General features: G+C 36.7%; 1 protein-coding gene and 2 long non-coding RNA genes across 6 annotated transcripts; 2 read left to right on the forward strand and 1 right to left on the reverse strand.

Moving 5' to 3' along the window:
* Nucleotides 1-2,045: 2,045 nt before the first annotated feature.
* LOC110625999 lies at nucleotides 2,046-3,512 on the forward strand. The gene is made up of 4 exons (XR_006349314.1): nucleotides 2,046-2,162; nucleotides 2,429-2,554; nucleotides 2,742-3,140; nucleotides 3,479-3,512. It is a non-coding gene; the product is annotated as an uncharacterized LOC110625999 (long non-coding RNA).
* A 238-nt stretch (nucleotides 3,513-3,750) lies between these two features.
* Nucleotides 3,751-7,851, forward strand: LOC122722347. The gene is made up of 2 exons (XR_006349313.1): nucleotides 3,751-4,487; nucleotides 7,814-7,851. It is a non-coding gene; the product is annotated as an uncharacterized LOC122722347 (long non-coding RNA).
* A 7,512-nt stretch (nucleotides 7,852-15,363) lies between these two features.
* LOC110626052 (zinc finger protein CONSTANS-LIKE 6) lies at nucleotides 15,364-17,046 on the reverse strand. 4 transcript variants are annotated; one of them, XM_021771789.2, is made up of 3 exons: nucleotides 16,609-17,041; nucleotides 16,286-16,443; nucleotides 15,364-15,701 (listed from the first exon to the last, which is right to left on the reverse strand). In XM_021771789.2, the coding sequence occupies exons 1-3, from the start codon at nucleotides 16,991-16,993 to the stop codon at nucleotides 15,675-15,677; spliced, it is 570 nt and encodes a 189-aa protein (XP_021627481.1). In that variant the 5' UTR covers nucleotides 16,994-17,041; the 3' UTR covers nucleotides 15,364-15,674. The 4 variants fall into 4 exon arrangements, with proteins under 4 accessions (XP_021627481.1, XP_021627480.1, XP_021627479.1 ...); XM_021771788.2 differs by having other exon boundaries at nucleotides 16,286-16,435; nucleotides 16,553-17,039; XM_021771787.2 differs by having other exon boundaries at nucleotides 16,286-16,435; nucleotides 16,547-17,039.
* Between the last annotated feature and the right edge of the window lie 1,099 nt (nucleotides 17,047-18,145).

An 18,145-nucleotide genomic window follows, 5' to 3' on the forward strand; every position in this document is an offset into this window, starting at 1 on the left:
ATACTACCTAGAGTTGTCTGATGGGACGGTGCCATAAAAGCTGCCTTAGGACACTCCCGAGCTATGTGTCCCTCCTGGCCGCATCTGTAACATGCTGTAGTCCCAAACCGACAGACTCCCTTGTGCGGCCTACCGCACCTTGCACACTCTGCAACCTCTGTGCCTGAGCTCGAGCCTCCTCCTAATCCCAGACCAGACTTTATCCAATTCCAGAACTTGTTCTTCTTTGATCTTCTAAGACCTCTGTCTCCCTTCTTACCTTTCGTGACATCCTCGCCCAGAGAGGGGAGATTAGCATCACTTGTCCCCGAGATTTTGAGACCCGAAGACTATGCCACTGACTGCTTAACTGTCCCTCGGATAATGGCACTAGCCTCCATTCTCCGTGCCATATCTACTATAGCATGGAAGCTCTCCCTTTGTACTGATTGAATCAACGAGGAGTACCTGGAGTGAAGCTTCATAACATATCTCCTAGACTTCTTCAGGTCTGTGTCAAGACCTTGTCCTGCAAATGACAGCGACTCCAGGAACCTGTCTGTAAACTCATCTACACTCATCTCTTCCGTCTGTCTTAGTTGCTCAAACTCAATCATCTTTAGTTCTCTGGAACTATCTGGAAAAGCCCATCCTGTAAACTCATTGGCAAACTGTTCCCAGGATAAGCTTTCCAACCTTAGGTCCACATAGTCTTTGAACCATTCCCTTGCCTTCTTGCATTTCAATGTGAACCCTGCCATCTGAATGGCTCTACTGTCATTTGCTCCCAACTCATCAGTTATCATCTTCACCGATCTGAGGTATTCAAAAGGGTCATCACCTGTTTCAAACTTGGGGGCATCCAACTTTAGATAGTCTGTCATTTTTTCCTTACCCCCAACTGATGAGCTAGGTTTGGTTGTTTGGGCATCAGGGACAAATTCACTACAAAAAAACTGTGAAATTGCGACCAAAATTAGCGACCAAAATTTTTGGTCGCTATATAGCAACCAATCAGCGACCATTCTGCTACTACACGAATGAAATAATATTTTTATTTAACAAAAAGCTCAACGACCAAAAATTGGTCGTTATTTGGTCGCTATTTAGCGACCAAATTTCAAACCGTCGCTAAATTTAGCGGAAATAAGTGGCGCGAAATATTTGCGATCATATTTGCGACAAAATTGCGACTACTTGTTGGGCGGGAATATTTTGCGACCATATTTAGCGACCAATTAGTTTAGTCGCTAAACAGCGACTAAACAGCGACCAATCAGCGACCATTTTATTTTTAAAATTTTATTTAATTTTTAATTAAATTTTATTTTATTTAAAATTTTAAATTAAGATTAAATATACTGTTAAAATATTTTTTTTATAATTTTATGTATATTCTTATTTTTAAGACAATTTATTTTAAAAAATAATTTAAAATATTATTATTATAAATTAATATAATATAATATTTTAATACAATAAAATTATATTATTTATTTTTACAAAAATTATACCATTAAAGACAAAATTAATAAATATAGTATAAAACATTTTAAATAATATAAACTATAAAAGTAAAATCTTAATTGAAAGCTATCAAAAGAACCCTTCAATCACTCTCAAGTCTACTGCCGCCCTCCCCTCCCCCATTCGGCCTCTCCGTCACTCGTCTGGTACAGCCGTGCGCCTCCCGCCGATCATTCCTCTGCTCCACGCTGTCACGTCGTTCTGCATCCGGTTCCTGCGTCCGCTGGTCTGCTTACTTCTTTGCTCTTCTCCGCCGCTTCCTCTGCTCCAGTCTTGCCGTCCGGTGCTGCTCCTCGCCGCGTCCTCAGTCACTGCAGATTTGGATGTATATTTTGAAATTGTGATTTCAGATGTGTTAGTTTAATTTTGATACATTTCGGATGCTCGATAGTGGTGTTCCAAAATTCTCGCCTTCTGATTTCTTGGATCTGGTCATGGATTCGCGAGATTTGTCTGCTTCCCAGTCCACTGCCGCCGGGAATCGAGATACTGCTACTGCCATTGTTGCATCTGCGTCATCGTCCATCACCCCATCGCGAGATTTGTTTAATCCTCAAGCTTGATCTGGACAAGGACTGCTGTTTTGGGTGCTCCAGTGAAGATTTGGAGCTCAATTTGTTATTGTATTTGGTGATGGTTTTGGGATTTGGATTGAGGTTGGTGGGCAACAATCGTCAATAAATGCCTTTTGATTTCGTCTGTTGGAAGGGATTTTGTTTTTGAAGGATTTATTGCATGTTAAGATTTGAAAAGTGTTTTTTTGTTTGATAGATCTGGTCTTTAGGGTATATATGCTTTTTAAACTTTTTATTATGAATTTGTGAATAAAAAAATGGAAAAGAAGCAGTTGAGATTCTTATCCATTTTCTCTGCATGAACACCAAAAAAGGGTCATTAAAATTGTTTTTTTTTTCTTCTTTAGCAAGTAAAAGGCTCTGGCAATTTCATTTCGTTTTTGCTTCTCGGTGGATTGCGTGATTCAAGCTTTTCGATGTGGCTAAGGCAAATCTAAGCTACAGTTTGATTTTCAGGCAGTGAGTTCAAAAGGGTATGTTGCAATCTGCTCATTGATTGATGTTTAAGAATTTGATGCCTAATCATTGAAGCAGTCCAATACCTAGGCTGTCAATTCAAAAGAGTTTTTCTATATTGGATTTCTAATTCTTATTCCATAGATTGAGTTATAAGCTGTGTGTTCTGATCGATTGTTATTTGATCAATATAAGGTTGATTAGGTTTGTTGATACCATCATTGGTCTGTGACCTCAAAGGACTTTTGGGTTCTTAACCAGTCAGTTCTTACGGATCCATCTTCTGAAAATAGTGGGAGCTATCGTTTGGTTGGTCTGGAGTGCATATTAGATATTATCAGGGCCCTCAGAATGGGGTCCTGCTTGTCTGCAGAAAGCAGGAGCCCTCGCCCTGGTTCGCCTTCCTCTCCTGCTTTTGGGATCAAGAAGAGGAATTCGAAGAAGCGACCAGGGTCTCGGAATTCTTCTTTTGATTATAGAAGGGAGGAGCCACTTCATAGGATTCCTGGGAGATTGTTCTTAAATGGGTCCAGCAATATTGCTTCACTGTTTACACAACAAGGCAAGAAAGGGACCAATCAGGATGCCATGATTGTTTGGGAGGTTAGCTTTTTCTTTACCTACTTTGCTTCATTTTTTCTTTATTATATTATCATTGGGATGGCCTGATCGGAAATCAAATAGATTTATCTATCATTTATTTATTTCTTGTGTTTCATGGTTAGATTGCATACGAGCAGTTATAAAAATATCATGTTTCTTGAATTTTAGTCAATCTAATAGTAGTTTTTCATTTTGCTCCCTTTCAACTATCATGTGATCCTCAAAACTTGTCCTTTTATTCCTCGATAGATTATGTGTTCAGATATTCCGCATTCTATGTTCAATAACAAAACAGGAGTTTTATATTAATTGCCTCTAGTTCTTCTGCTTTCTTTCAGGATATTACCAAGACTCTTTGTTGCTTCACCAAATATGATTATATGTTAACGGTTCAAACATATTTGTTTCTAGTTTGACTTCCTGTCACAAACTTGCTAAGGAAGGAATTGGTTCAAAACCTATTATCATAAAATCAAAAGATTAGTTTACCTCTATGTATGAAGTTCCTGCAATGTGCATTAAAACCCAAATGACTTGTAATTTATTTATTACATGAGATCAATCTTTTATTTATTGATCACTCTTTTATTTATTCGTTTATCTCATTACATCTTTATGGTTTCTTCCTGCAAAATAGTCAATGACGATGCAATTGCTTTATTTGTTTCCTATCATGTGGGGCATAGAAGTCTACTGCCAGTTGGTCAGCATTTAGTGTGTTGAAGACACTGAGTTGCTGAGATTAATTTTGAAATTTAGCAGCCTGTCTTATTTTTAACTTTTATTTATTTATTATTTTTATTTCCTAATTTTAATTTATTTAATATTTATAATTAGATGTAATTCTATTCCTAATTTGATTAGGTCCTTAAGCTCTATAAATAGGGCAAATTTTCTGCTATTTAGCAGTTTTAGATTATGACAATTAAAGGAAATAATGCAATTTCCTTAATTTGCCTTTGTTCTTTGTTTGACTCGCTCTCTCTTGGTGATTTTCTTCACAAGTTAGGTTTCGTCCTGCACATTATACTGCATGAGGTACTTTATGCAGCTGGAGACTATTGTTATTGAGTGATATAAAATCGTTTTCAACTATGCTTTAATAATTTGGATTTGAAAATCAGTAATATCTAAAACAAATAGAAGAAAAGAAGAAAAGTTAGTCCTGATTAGGAACACTAATGGGGATCATTTAAAATCCTTGAATGTAGATTTCTGATAATATTACTATTTATTACAGATTGCAAGATAATTTCAGATGCAGAGCTGCATTGTTTTCACTGCAATTTTCTGCTTTCATTGGGTCGAGTTGGGAGAATAAGGAAAATTGTTCAACTGAGCATAAAGGTAAATGAGACTATCCATTTTGTTTCCGTAGATATTTGAATTTCAGTTACTGGTAAACTCTAATTTCCGTAGATATTTGAATAAACTCACCGCTTAAATTTGTTGGTATGTTACCAAACTGAAATTTTGTATGGTAGTATATTACTGTAGTGTTTTTATAATAGAGTATATCAAGGGACAAGACTGACAGATTGTGTATTTACTTGATTGAATAATTGTGCTTCACTATGCCTTCAACCACTGCTTATGTAACGACCCGAAAATCGGACCGCTACCGGCGCTAGGATCCGGGTCGACTTAAGGCCGCCGGGACCCGTAGCAAGCCTGACATATAACCTGTAAACCTGTTTAATCCCATACATGATCAAGAAAATACATAAAAATTTAAAACCTTTCTTTCAAACATCCAACTCAACCTGAACATATACTGTACATAGTCATAATCATAATTATGATCCCTCTGTGGGACCTCAACAATGCCTCAATGGGCAAATACATCATGAGATGAGTTGGCTTCCATAACATTATAAAACATTTTGATCATGTAATAAAAGGGATACTTCAATACATAATGTCAAGCACAATATCTAATCCTCAATATCATTACACATAACATAACTATAATATACTGAAATCTCTTACATTACATCATAATACAACTGTCATGTCCACTACTAACTATTACATACACACTTCATATCTCTGGCTAACCTCCTGGTCTACCCTGTACCTGCACATCTGGGGTTAGGGGAGAGGGGTGAGCTACAAAGCCCAGTGAGCAGAATAGAGAAAACATATATTAAAATTTCATGCCATTATGTAATGCAACACATCACAACAAATCACATCTCGGATGGTATTGTCACCAATAGTCCTCTACATAGTCCAACTGTGCCGGGACGTAGAATGGGTACAACCGGTCTTTCTCTTAACATAACATATCATACAGTCCAATTGTGCCAGGGACGTAGAATGGGTACAACCTGGACTTCCTCTTACATCGTGCTAGGGACGTAGAATGTGTACAACCTGGACTTCCATACCATATCTCATGCCGTAGCATCATCATATCATATGAGGACTAAAGGGTCATCCAATAACCAATCCACATCAACATCATAAATGCAATGCAACATATTCGTGAATACTAATGCAAGCAACCTACTATATCTCATGGCATTCATGATGCATGGGTCATGCCCCAAATTCATATTTCATTTATTTTTAAAACTTAAAGTTTATTCCACTCACCTCTAGCTAGGTCTGACAAACTCTGTAGCAGCTGGCTCACTGCTGGGGTCCTCGGTTCCTCGGGTCCGAACCTACACAGGTGGACTCCAATGAGGGACCAAACATACATAAACATAACTCTAATATACTCCCCAAAAACCCCCTAAAACATCATGAAAACATCACATAAAAACATGCAAGAAATGGCTGAACAGGGCACTTTCGGCGGCAGGTTCGGCGGCCGAAAGTCCCTCCAGAGCCGAAAGTCAGGCAGGTTCGGCGGCACCTTCGGCGGCCGAAACTCCCAGACAGAGACGAAAGTCTCTTTTCGAGGGCAACTTCGGCAGCCGAAAGGCCTGCCTCCCCAGCCATGTTCGGCGGCCGAAAGCTCCTTCGGCTGCCGAACCTGGTTTCTGCCAAAGGGCAGAAACTTGGCTCCCTTATGCATTTTTGCCTCCAAACTCACCAATCATGCATAAACTTGTTCTAAAACATGCATACATACCATAAATCACACCTAGGGGTCTCAAACTATCAAATACCCCAACTACAACACTTCAAACACACAAAAATCAACATACATTGTTCAAATCATCAACAAAACCCATAAACTCAACTTAAAGCCTAACATGCATTTCTACCCATAAAACAACTTAAAACTTACTTGAAACATATAAGGAGCTTAAGATCGGCTCTTACCTCTTGAAGATCGAGAGGGAGACGACCTAAACTTGGAAATCCACGAAAATGAGCTCCTGAGTTCCCAAAGCTCCAAAACTTGGTTTAAATGCTCAAAACTTGAAATGTGAGTTTAAAACTCAAGAAAAATGGAAGAGATTTGGAGAAAGAACACAAGATTCGGAAGAGGGAGGTCGGAAGCTAGCTGTGGCCGAAAATGGGAGAAAGCTCGCCCATTTCGGCTAAGTGACCCTTTTATAGTGGCTGGCCAGACCACGTTCGGGGGCCGAACTTGCCTCCGCATGCATGCCATGTTCGGCGGCCGAACTTGAGATTCGGCGGCCGAACCTGGACTGCCCTCACTCATGCTTTCGGGGCCTAACGTGCCTCCAAAACGCATGCATGTTCGGCGGCCGAACTTGACTTTCGGCGGCCGAACCTGGGTTTTCCTCCAAGGACTTTTCATGCAAAAACTCATTTAAAAACATACTTAAAATTATTAAAAACATGAAAACATATCATAAAAACATACTTTTACCCTTCTAGAGGTTTCCGACATCCGGGATTCCACCGGACGGTAGGAATTCCGATACCGGAGTCTAGCCGGGTATTACAGCTTATAAAGTACAATTACACTGCTGAGAACTGTTTCAGCTATTTTAAGGTATTCGAATAATCTGTATTGCTAAATTTGATTCTTTTATTGATTAATCAGATCTTTTTGTTTGCATATAGGGTGAGGCGCAATATTATCTTAACTTCCTGATGATCAATCTGACCTGCATAATCAATCTGATTTACGTCATCCTTACTGTAGCCTATCTATGACTAATATAGTCCATATTGCAGGCATTTAAGTGGTCATCAATGTAAAATTTGATATGTTGAGTTGTATGATTTGTTTTGTCCAAGTATTTTGAAATTGTGATTTCAGATGTGTTTGTTTAATTTGAAACTGTGTTGCTCATTGTCCTGGAATATTCACTCTCCCGATGTAGTTGTGAATTTTAATTTGATATTTGAGCATATGTGTCAGCTTGTGAATCTTGCTTTCTCAATTATGTCATCAGGTGTGTTTGTTTCAGCAGCTATTAATTATGTTAGGCACGTGTATTCTGTTTCTTCCTATTCTACTTTAAATCCTATTATATTTGATCAGAACGGGGCAAAGAATATTTCATTGTTTAATGATTACGGAAGTGACTTGATATGCATATATTTTTAAAATGGTTAAGCATGCCCTAATATCTTGACCTTAGACTTCCAACATAATCAGGTTAAAGCTACTATATATATGTATATATATATATATAATTTTTTAGTTTCCCTTTTCTTTTCTTCCAAAGTTATTATGTCTGATTTATAGCCTTGCTTTCGTCTTTTGAAATTCTAAAATGGAGTTTGCAAAACTTCTGCAGGTACTAAACCTGGAGAATATGGACAAAACCAGGTATTGGAAAATCGTGGGCTGTAGCGCATACACAGGGGAGGGGCTGCTTGAGGGATTTGATTGGTTGGTTCAGGACATGATGATACCTTAGGATCTAGTCAACATTAAGCAATAGAGTTAGGGTTTTTTTTATTGGCCCTCTCAGAGAACTGATTAAGGTCCATTTGTACTGTTTTATTAACTATCTTATTGTTGTGGAATTTAATCAAGCTGTGAATTCGACAAAAAAAAAGTCAAGCTGTGAAATTTTTTTGGTCAATAGTATTATTGAAACTTTCAATGGGAAGTTTGGGTCAATATTAGTGATTAATCAGCCACAAAAGCAAATTAAATAACAAATATTTTTTTGATTTTACTATTAATTTGCAACGAAATAATGACCAAATGCTTTTCCCTGAGGCGATCAAATAACAATGAAATAGCGATCAAAGCAACAATTATTTCGCGATCAAAATTTAGCGATCAAAAAATGGTCTCTGATTGGTCGCTATTTTGTAATACTTAATTTACCATGACATCAAATTAGCGACCAAAAAATTGGTCGCTATTTTGTAATATTTAATTTGTTATGACACCAAATTAGCGACCAAAAAAATGGTCGCTGATTGGTCGCTATTTTGTAATATTTAATTTGCATGACACCAAATTAGCGACCAAAAAATGGTCGCTGATTGGTCGCTATTTTAGCGACCAATTTTCAGATTGTCGCCAAAAATTTAGCGACTGGCCAAACACCGACCATTTCATTTTGGTCGCTAAATAGTCGCTATTTCATAATAACGACCAAATTCTACCTTTTAGCGACCAAAATTTTGGTCGCTAAATCACTGTTTTTTTGTAGTGAAACGGCTCTGCTGGTGGAGGAGGAGGTGCAACATTCCCTGGGTTAGGGTTTGCTGGACCTGAATAAAAGGGTGAGGGTGGAGACATGGGGTACTGTGGGTATGATGGGTAAAAGGGAGGGTAGGGCATAAAGGTGGGGTATGGGTTATAGCTAGAGAAATCCGACGTGCTTCCCATCGGATACCCAGGCCCCTAAGGATAGGGTGTATACTGTGGTGGAACAAAGCCCGAGGCCTGAGTGCCTCCTTGGGACTCTCCCATATCCTCTTCTGACCTACTCACGCCCAAACTGCTATCTATTCTCTAGTTATCCTCCTCTGCTCCCATCACATCTGCTGACATACCACCGTGAACTGATCTCCTCTGACTTGCCTCAAAAGACCTTCTAGGGTCCCTTGATGTACCTTCTCTGCTTGTTCTACAAGATCTTGCCCTCTGCAGAGCAGGGGGATGGGCGTCCATGCCCTCATTCTCTGGCGGAGCTCCAGTCAATCTAGCAGATCGACGAGTTCCTCTCATCTTGACTTCTGAAAGCATAACATATCACATAAACATTAGCATCATACGGTTCATGTGGAAACACATGAACCTACCTCACATACATAGCATAACATTAATGCACATGCATATTATCATGCCATTTCACATCATCATACAAGACAGGACTCCACATCCTATCCTAGTGGACATGATCTCTCCTATTGTGCTTGCCCTTCTATAACCTCTATGAGCCCGACACACTATAGGTCCGACCATATGAACCTAGGGCTCTGATACCATTCTGTAACAGCCCAAAAATCGGACCGCTACCGGCGCTAGGATCCGGATCGACATAAGGTCGCTGGGACCCGTAGCAAGCCTAACATACATCCTGTACATCTGGTATAATCCCATACATGATCAAACATAAACATAAAACTTTAAAACATAAAAGTGTAAACTTTTTCTTTCTTTCAAACACCAAGCTTAACCTGTGCATGCACAATGCATAACCATAAACCCCAACACTAGAGTTCTCATCGACCACTCACGTGGGGCAACATACACTAAGCTTGGCTATCATGCCTCATAATAAAACATACATAAGGACCATGTACAAAGGGATTAACCACACTTCTAGGGCAAAACACAACTCTAACCATTACATTACATTATAACATTTTAGATTTCATTATATATCTTTACCTTACATCATGTCCACTACTAATCTATTACATAAACATGACCATAGACATAACCTGCTGATCTCCTGACTATCTCTGACCCTGCAAACCAGGGGTTAGGGGAGAGGAGTGAGCTATAAAGCCCAGTGAGCAGAACTATAGAGAAAATAGTTTATTATAATATATGCTTTCATGACATGCATCACATCACAAACAATACACATCAAGGATGAATTCGTCACCATTAGCCCTCTACATCTAGATCTCATCTCATAACAAGTCCAACAATGCTCTATGCCAGGGGCGATACAGCCACGCCTGGACTTCACATAACTCTATGCCAGGAGCGATACGGCCACACCTGGACTTCTTTCCATCTCTATGCCAGGGGCGATACGGCCACACCTGGTCTTTCCATCTCATATCATGCCATACATGTCCTATCATGTCATATCATGTTATATCATAACACATCATACTGAGGGCTAATGGATCATCCAATATTCATCCATATCATCATCACCGTATTATGCAATGCAACATATTCGTGAACTCTAATGCAAACAACCTATTTCATAATCATGGTATCCGTGATGCATGAACATGCTTAGAACATTTAATTTCTTTAATATTAAAAAGAGTTATGTTCTACTCACCTTGACTAGCTCAGGACCGACTCTGAAGCAGCTAACACTGCTAAACACCTCGGTTCCTCGGGTCCGATCCTACACAGGTGGACTCCAGTGAGGTGCCAAACATACTCTAAACAACTTCACAAACAACTACCCGAAAACCCCCTAAAACATCCTTAAAACAATTATAGAAAACACCCATGAAAGGGCTGGACAGGGCACTTTCGGCGGCACTTTCGGCGGCCGAAGGTCCCTTCCAGAGACGAAAGTCATGCAGGTTTGGGGGCACTTTCGGTGGCCGAACCCTCTCTCCAGAGATGAAAGTCAGGCACTTTTGGCGGCCGAAAGTCTGCTCCAGCTCCGAAACACAACTTTCGGGGGCAAGGTTTGGCGCCCAATCCATGCATCCATAGGCAGGTTCGGTGGCCGAAACCACCTTTGGCGGCCGAATCTGAGTTCTTCCAGAACTCAGCCCTTGTGCATACAAGCCTCCCAACCCCCCCAAAACAAGCATCCAACCTCATAAAACATGCATAAACTTCTCAAAACCAAGCATAAACCCTTAGTCATGCATAAAGGAGCTTAACAACTAGATTAAACTCCAAAAACAACATCCAAAGCATACATAGATAGTTTATGACCCACATAGGCCAAAACCATCAAAACAACCCATAATCTCACTTGCTCTTTCCCAATCATGCATACACTCTCCCACATGCATAACCTAGCTTAAACCTTCAACATAACATCACATAAACACATATTGGGCACAAAACCCACATAAACCCTAACATGCATATCTACCCATACTCAAGCATTAAAACTCCTTAAAACTTCATTAAAACATAAAGGAAAGCATAGATCTACACTTACCTCTTGAAGATCGAGGGTTGGTGTGATCTCTAACTTGGAGATGGGAGGAAACAAACCCCTTGGTTCTCCAAGCTCCAAACTTGATCTTTGAACTCAAAACTCTTCAAAACAACCATGAAACTTATAAAAACGTGAAGGATTGAAGAAAAAATATAAAAATGACTAGAGGAGGACATGAACACACCTAAGCTCGAGAATGGGGAGAAAACTCACCCATTTTCAGTCTGAGGGCCTTTTATAGGTGGCCTGGTCGACGACCTTCGGCAGCCTAACATGCCTCCTAAACTCATGCATGTTCGGCGGCCGAACTTGAGGTTCGGTGGCCGAACCTGGTTTCTGCCCTCACACTTTCGGAAGCCTAAAGCACTCCCGAAACAGCCCCATGTTCGGCGGCCAAACTTGACTTTCGGCGGCCGAACCTGGCAAATGCCTCCTTAGCCTAATCTTTTCAAAACTCAATTTCCTTTCCATTTAAAACCATAAAATCAAGTGAAAACATTTTAGAAAACACATTTTAACCCCCTAGAAGACTCTGGCATCTCCAGAAATTCCAGATTCCAAAGGAGATTCCGTCGGAAAGTCGAGATTCCGATGCCGGGATCTAGCCGGGTATTACAGAGGATCGAAAGAGGAGGTCCCGTGGCGGCACCCCCTTCGGCGGCCGAACTTGAAGGTTTGGCAGCCGAACCTGGGTTTTCCTTCAAAACTATTTTCTTTCTTTCTTTTAACTTAAAACCTTAAAATCTTCAAAATCATTTTATAAAAACCTCATTTTACCCTTCCTAAGGAGATTCCAGCTTTGAGATTCCGTCGGAAGATTGGAATTCCGATACTAGAGTCTAGCCGGATATTACAGCTTCTGCATTAAACCGTGAGATAAATCTCCTCAAAGACTTGCCTTCTCCTTGGCAGATCTTCTGCAAGTTAGAGGAGAGTTTTTTAGGAGGCATACAAGTAATAAACCTGGATTTAAATAATATAGCGAATTGCGAAAAGTTCTGAATTAAACCTAGGCTCAGATGTCGGTACCATTTTTTAGTCAAACCTATGAGTGTTGACGGAAGCACTTGGCACAACACGAAGTCGTTGACATTCCGAAGCTTCATAATTGTCCTAAAGATCGCTAGGTGACTTATGGGATCTGTTGTTCCATCATATTTATCCAAACTTGGCAGCTTGAACTTGGTTGGAAAAGTTTCTGCTAAGATGTCTTCTGATAGGGATGAGACATTGTCCAGGCCATATTCCTCTTCTTACTCCTTCTGGTACCTTTGAGCAGCTTGTACTAACTTTCAGTTAATGTCCTTCAGAGCATCATCTGATGACTCTTCTTCCTCAAACTTGGCCTTCCCTTTGGACTGCGCCTGGATTGCCTCTGTTCGAGTCCTTGGAGTATCAATGAAGGCTTCTTCTGTTCCCCTAGGAGCCATGAATGATGCCTCCCCCCGAGTTTTGTATTGCTCGAGAGTAGCCCGCAACCTTTTGATGTATTGGAGCATTTGCTCATTGTTGAGATTTGCTTCGTTGACCATAGAGAGTGTGTTTTATCCACTGCCAGGAGTAGAAGAAATGACAGTGCCCTCATTGGTAGCAAACTTAGCAGCATCTCACGAACTGCCGGTCATTTCGAGAGACAGAAAAGAATGATTTATTTTTAAGAGAAAGGGAATAAGAGATCGATTGTAATCCAAATAAATAGAGAAAATTGAATGGAATTTCCAGCAACAAAAGCAAATAATGTGGCCGAAACGAAGCTGTGCTGCGATTGGTGAACCTGCAAGAAAAAGAACGTGAGGTGGTTGATGCCTACGGCAGCCACTCTGACGCTCAAGTCAAGAAACTGAAGAAAAGAGCGAATGTAATGAATTGTTTAGAACTTAAGAGTAGTTGTGTAAGAAAGTGTACCTTGATCTTTGCGATCATTAGCTTTTATATTGTAAGAAGATGGAGTTAATTATCGTATTTTCTAAAAATCCGATTGATACCGATTAATTGATTGGAGATCCTATGATTATATGTTAATTGATAGAGATTTACTGGATTGTACCTGCTAACAGCAACTCTATGTGAAGACTCGACCTATTTAAGAGAAAGCGAGACTTGATGAAGAATCGAGTGCTACGTATCCGAGTTTTCCTTTCCACGAGTGGGACTGCGTATTGACTTATCAGAACCTTAGCCACATGACCCTGTTTTATGGTGTCAGTTCATAATTTACTACTTTGGGCAATTGTTGTGTCATATCATATTCATTTAAATTTTTTTCTTATAAAATAAACTATATTAAACATAGAGTGAATTTAGCTTTAAGAGTTAAATACTCAACAGAATGCTAAAACTACTCTTGATACTGCAATTAACGTTATTCTTCAACTTTCAAGAAGGAAAGAGAATGAATAAAAGGCACTGTAATTTTAGTTTGTCCACAATAAGGAAGGAGATAGGAAAGAACTGAATGTCCAAAAAGGTTAAATGAACAAGTGCAATGTCAAATAGAACCTTCAAAAAGAAATATTTAGGAATCAAGTGAAACCATTATTTTTTCAAAGTATTAGAAATATGTTTTTTAGAGCCATAAGTAATAATAATAATTTGTTATAATTTTATATTTCTGAGCGATAATAAAAGCTCATTTAATTAAAATAAAGATTATTTAATAAATTAAATATAATCTATTTTCTGGAGTTAAAAATAAAGTGATGAAAATTACTTGTATAATATGTTATAAAACTATTTACAACAATATTCTAAATTCTAAACAATTCTTTTCTCTAAACTGACTTAAATATTGAAGTGGCTGCCGTACCTCTCTTTCTCTTTCTTTACATGTCTAATCAATCAAAACACAATTTCGAATCGAACACATCATAATATTAGTTCTAGCAATATAAGTAAATAAAAGCATAAACAAAATAGTTATTTTAAAGTTATTTCAAAATTAATAAAAAATTAGTTTCTTATGTGTATATATATACTCTCCATATTATTTTTATATTTAATGCTACTTAATTATTTTTATAAATTAAATTATTCATATAATTTAAATAAAACTCAGTCTCTCTTAACTATTAAATAATTATTAAAAATATTATAAAATAATGATATAATCTAATTATTTATTAAAAATTTCTAATATAATTTAAATGATTTAATTAGTTAATCCTACTTTATTTTATCTATATATATATATATTTGTTATTTTAATTATAAATATATAACCACTTTATAGTTTTTATAGTTTTTAATTATATTATGGAGTTGAATCACATATTAATAATATAATATATCTTTATATATTAACTATACATTTTATTTTTACATTAAAAATATATAATTAATAATTATATATAAAAGAATATAATATTTTTATTGAGAATTATATAAAATATATATTAATATTTATATTATTATTGTTTAAGTATTAATATTATTATTTCAATATTAGTTATTTACTAGTTTAAAATAAATGTAATAATATTATAATTTTATTTATAAAAAATAAGATTTAAACGAAGTTAAAAAATTAAAATAAAAATCGAAATTAAATCGAAATCGTATCGAAATTGCTTAGAATTGTACTGAAATCGTATTGAAATTTAATTTTAAGTATGATTCCAAAAATAAAAGAACTAGAGATTTAATTTCAATTCTGTTTTTTTAACTAGAACTATACTAGAATCGGAATTGAACAACTCTAATATCTATTAAAATTTACGTTTATATAAAAAAAATTATAATGATTAAATATTAAAAAAGATAATATAGTTTAAATAAAAGATAAAACTAATAAAAAAATCTCTAAAATTAGAGCCAATTAAAACAGTAGGGGATAATATATCTATAAGCTATCAACTATCTTTTTAAAAAAATTATTAAACACATAAATTAGCTGTTTAGAAACTAATGAGCTATCAACTGAAAGAAAAGGTAGATAAAACACTCACTTTAACTGTTTGAATGTCTATAAACCATTAATTACATCCAACTAAATATATCAAAATAATTAATTTTGCTAAAAAAACGTAAATAGTAATTAGTTAATTTCTCATATATATATATAGGGAAAGGAAAATATAATAGAATTTGAGGGTCCAAGCACATCAGCATGACGCTCAATTCCACATCTAACCATTTACACTAAACAGTTAGTTTTGATATGTCATAGAGCTCATTTGGTCCACACTAGAAAGCTACATAACAGCTACCCAGAAACTGTCGTAAGTTTCCTGTGGAAAGATATTTTCCTATCTTCCAATCTTCTCTTAGATATTTTCTAAGATATTTCTCCAGATATTTTATCCCCACTTCATGTATCCTTTCAACAAATTCTCTTCACAAATCTACCCTGCAACCCAAAAATAGAAAATTAATTCTTTAATTAGCATTCTAATTTTCTCTATGTGCAAATATTTTCAATACATGCCGATTAGAGTAAAAAGCGGCGGTTTCTCAATTTTAAATCGTTTCATTTATTATTATGAAATTATTCAATCTATAGTGAAAATGGAAGAGAATTATCTCTTAGTGTGTCCTCTACTAATTATTTAGCTTATATTGAATTTATTTATTTAGATTTATAAGACAGATATAAATATTTTTATTCGAGATAATATGCTAAATAGAAAAATTTTTATTCACACCAAAATGCTTTTATATTTAATTAATCCAAAGTCACTAATATATTTTTATAAGAATATTTTTCGATTGGATGAGTGTATTTATTTAAAAATAAAATTATTAGATACATTCAATATATTATCTCATTAAATTAAGGTAGTACATTTAATCAATACCTTTATAAAACATTATCGTATAATTTAAAATTACTCACTAATCACTCTAATCATGGTTTATATGGCAATTTGCGATGTCCTAATGCATGTAACACTTAATCATATCTAGTGTGGACATGAATTTTGCTATACAAACCTTGAGTCTAGGTCTTTTATCTGCATTGAGTTTGCGAACTTGATACCTTATCTTCTTAGAGAACAATCTAGTCTGTCGCTTCTCTTTGTACCTCATAACACTTGCTTCTCTTCTTGTTTTCTCTTCTTCGATCACTGCCACCTCTCCCATCTGAACAACTGTAAACTAATTATCACTTTCAAATTATAAATTAAATTGGAAAATTAAAGTAAGAGGAAAAAAATTGTAAAGGGACTGATAAAGTGAGTTGAACAAATATACACTAACATAACAGGCATTGTTTGGAAAGGAAGAAAGAGAAGAGTGATTAGCCCAAAGAGGACCTCGATCAGACCATGCATCCAAAACCTCTTGATAATTCAAGTTCAAGTTCAGAGAGACTCTGTTATGATCATCGTCACCGTCCAATAATCCAACGGCAGTGATCTCTCTCTTTATGCTATAAAAAAGGCTATCTTCTTCTTCTTCTTCTTCTTCTTCTCTATGATCGTCATTTGGTGGTTCCTCCCAATCCATGCAATCAAAACTCAGTAACCCGTATGTATTATCATCATTTGAAGACTTTTCTTCAGCTTCAATACCCAAGATGCCATTGAATTCATCCATAATACCAAAGGCTCCATTGTCAGAATCATCAACGATGCTCTCTGCTGGTACCTCTTGCTCTTCATTTTTTGGTGTTTTTAAGGATAAGGAATCGTACCTCATTTCTTAGCACTCTATTTCATTCTTTGGATATTGGAAAAATTTTGAATTATTATATAATAGAGAGGATATGGGTATTGGGTGGGTGGATGAAGGCTGTGATGGATTTTTTTTTTTTTTAAATAAATATTTACCATTTTCATTTTAAACTACGTGGAACCTTATCCTCCTTTTATTGGTTGATTCATGTCCAATTTATTGCGATTGGTTCAAAAGCTCCAGCTTGGAAGGGGGCAGTGGGATCCATGATGCCTTTTTGTTGACCGTTCAGCGTTTGGAAATGTTGTGTACAGTTGCCCCCAGAAGCACGTTGTTTAAAACTCCACTTGCTAAAATTTAAAGGAAAAAAAATTCAAAAGAAAAATAAGAATTGTCACGCTATCAGACTTTTTTTCAAGAAGATAAAATTACTTTTTCGTCCTTAAAAATATCAAAATTCTCGCTGCGCCTACTGTCTTTAAAATCATCTTGGGCACGACAATTGGAGAGCTCCTATTGGCAGAGCCAAGTAAGGGCCAAGAGGGTTTAAGGGTAAAGGGCTACGGGCCTTCAAAACCTTTAATTTTTTAGAGATATTTAAGTAATTTTATATAAAGTAAGAAAAATTATCATTAGGTTTTTAATCCTATATAATAATCGATCAAAGTAAATATCGAGTTGTCATCACAAAATAAGTTCACGTGAGAAGAATCAGATGAGTTGGAAATGCAGTAAGTTCACGTGACAAGGATCAGGTGAGTTGGAAATGCAGTCCATCTCGAAAAAAAAAATCCGGACACCATAATATTGGGCGCACCATTAAGACTCACCCTTCATTCGAACGGGTGAGTCTCGACACTAAGTTACTATTAACAGATACAGTTCAACGTACATCTATTTCACCTGTAATTACAAAATTGCCAACTTATTAGCTGATGATATTTTTTATCAAATAGTCGGTCATATCATTGCTAGATTATCGGAAAATCTATATTCATCACCACCTTTTTATAATATAAAAGGAGAGATTACAAAAGCAAATGTATGCTATTCTCTAATACTACTCAAACTCTAAGCAGTTCATTACATTCTTTCTATTTTTCAGTATACTGACTTGAGCATCGGAGTGGCTGTTATGGACGCCCACCACCACCTCACGTTTCCTCCCTTGCATGT

This window comes from Manihot esculenta, chromosome 18 (assembly GCF_001659605.2).
Source record: "Manihot esculenta cultivar AM560-2 chromosome 18, M.esculenta_v8, whole genome shotgun sequence".
Taxonomy (NCBI): Eukaryota; Viridiplantae; Streptophyta; class Magnoliopsida; order Malpighiales; family Euphorbiaceae; genus Manihot; species Manihot esculenta.

Excerpts from the sequence above, each read along its gene's own strand:
- LOC110626052 (XM_021771787.2), bottom strand. The coding sequence starts at position 16,993 with ATGAGGTACGATTCCTTATCCTTAAAAACACCAAAAAATGAAGAGCAA. Across the intron at positions 16,436-16,546 it reads ACAATGCCTGTTATGTTAGT|ATGGGAGAGGTGGCAGTGAT; the intron begins GTATATTTGTTC and ends ACAGTTGTTCAG. Across the intron at positions 15,702-16,285 it reads ATAAAAGACCTAGACTCAAG|GGTAGATTTGTGAAGAGAAT; the intron begins GTTTGTATAGCA and ends TTTGGGTTGCAG.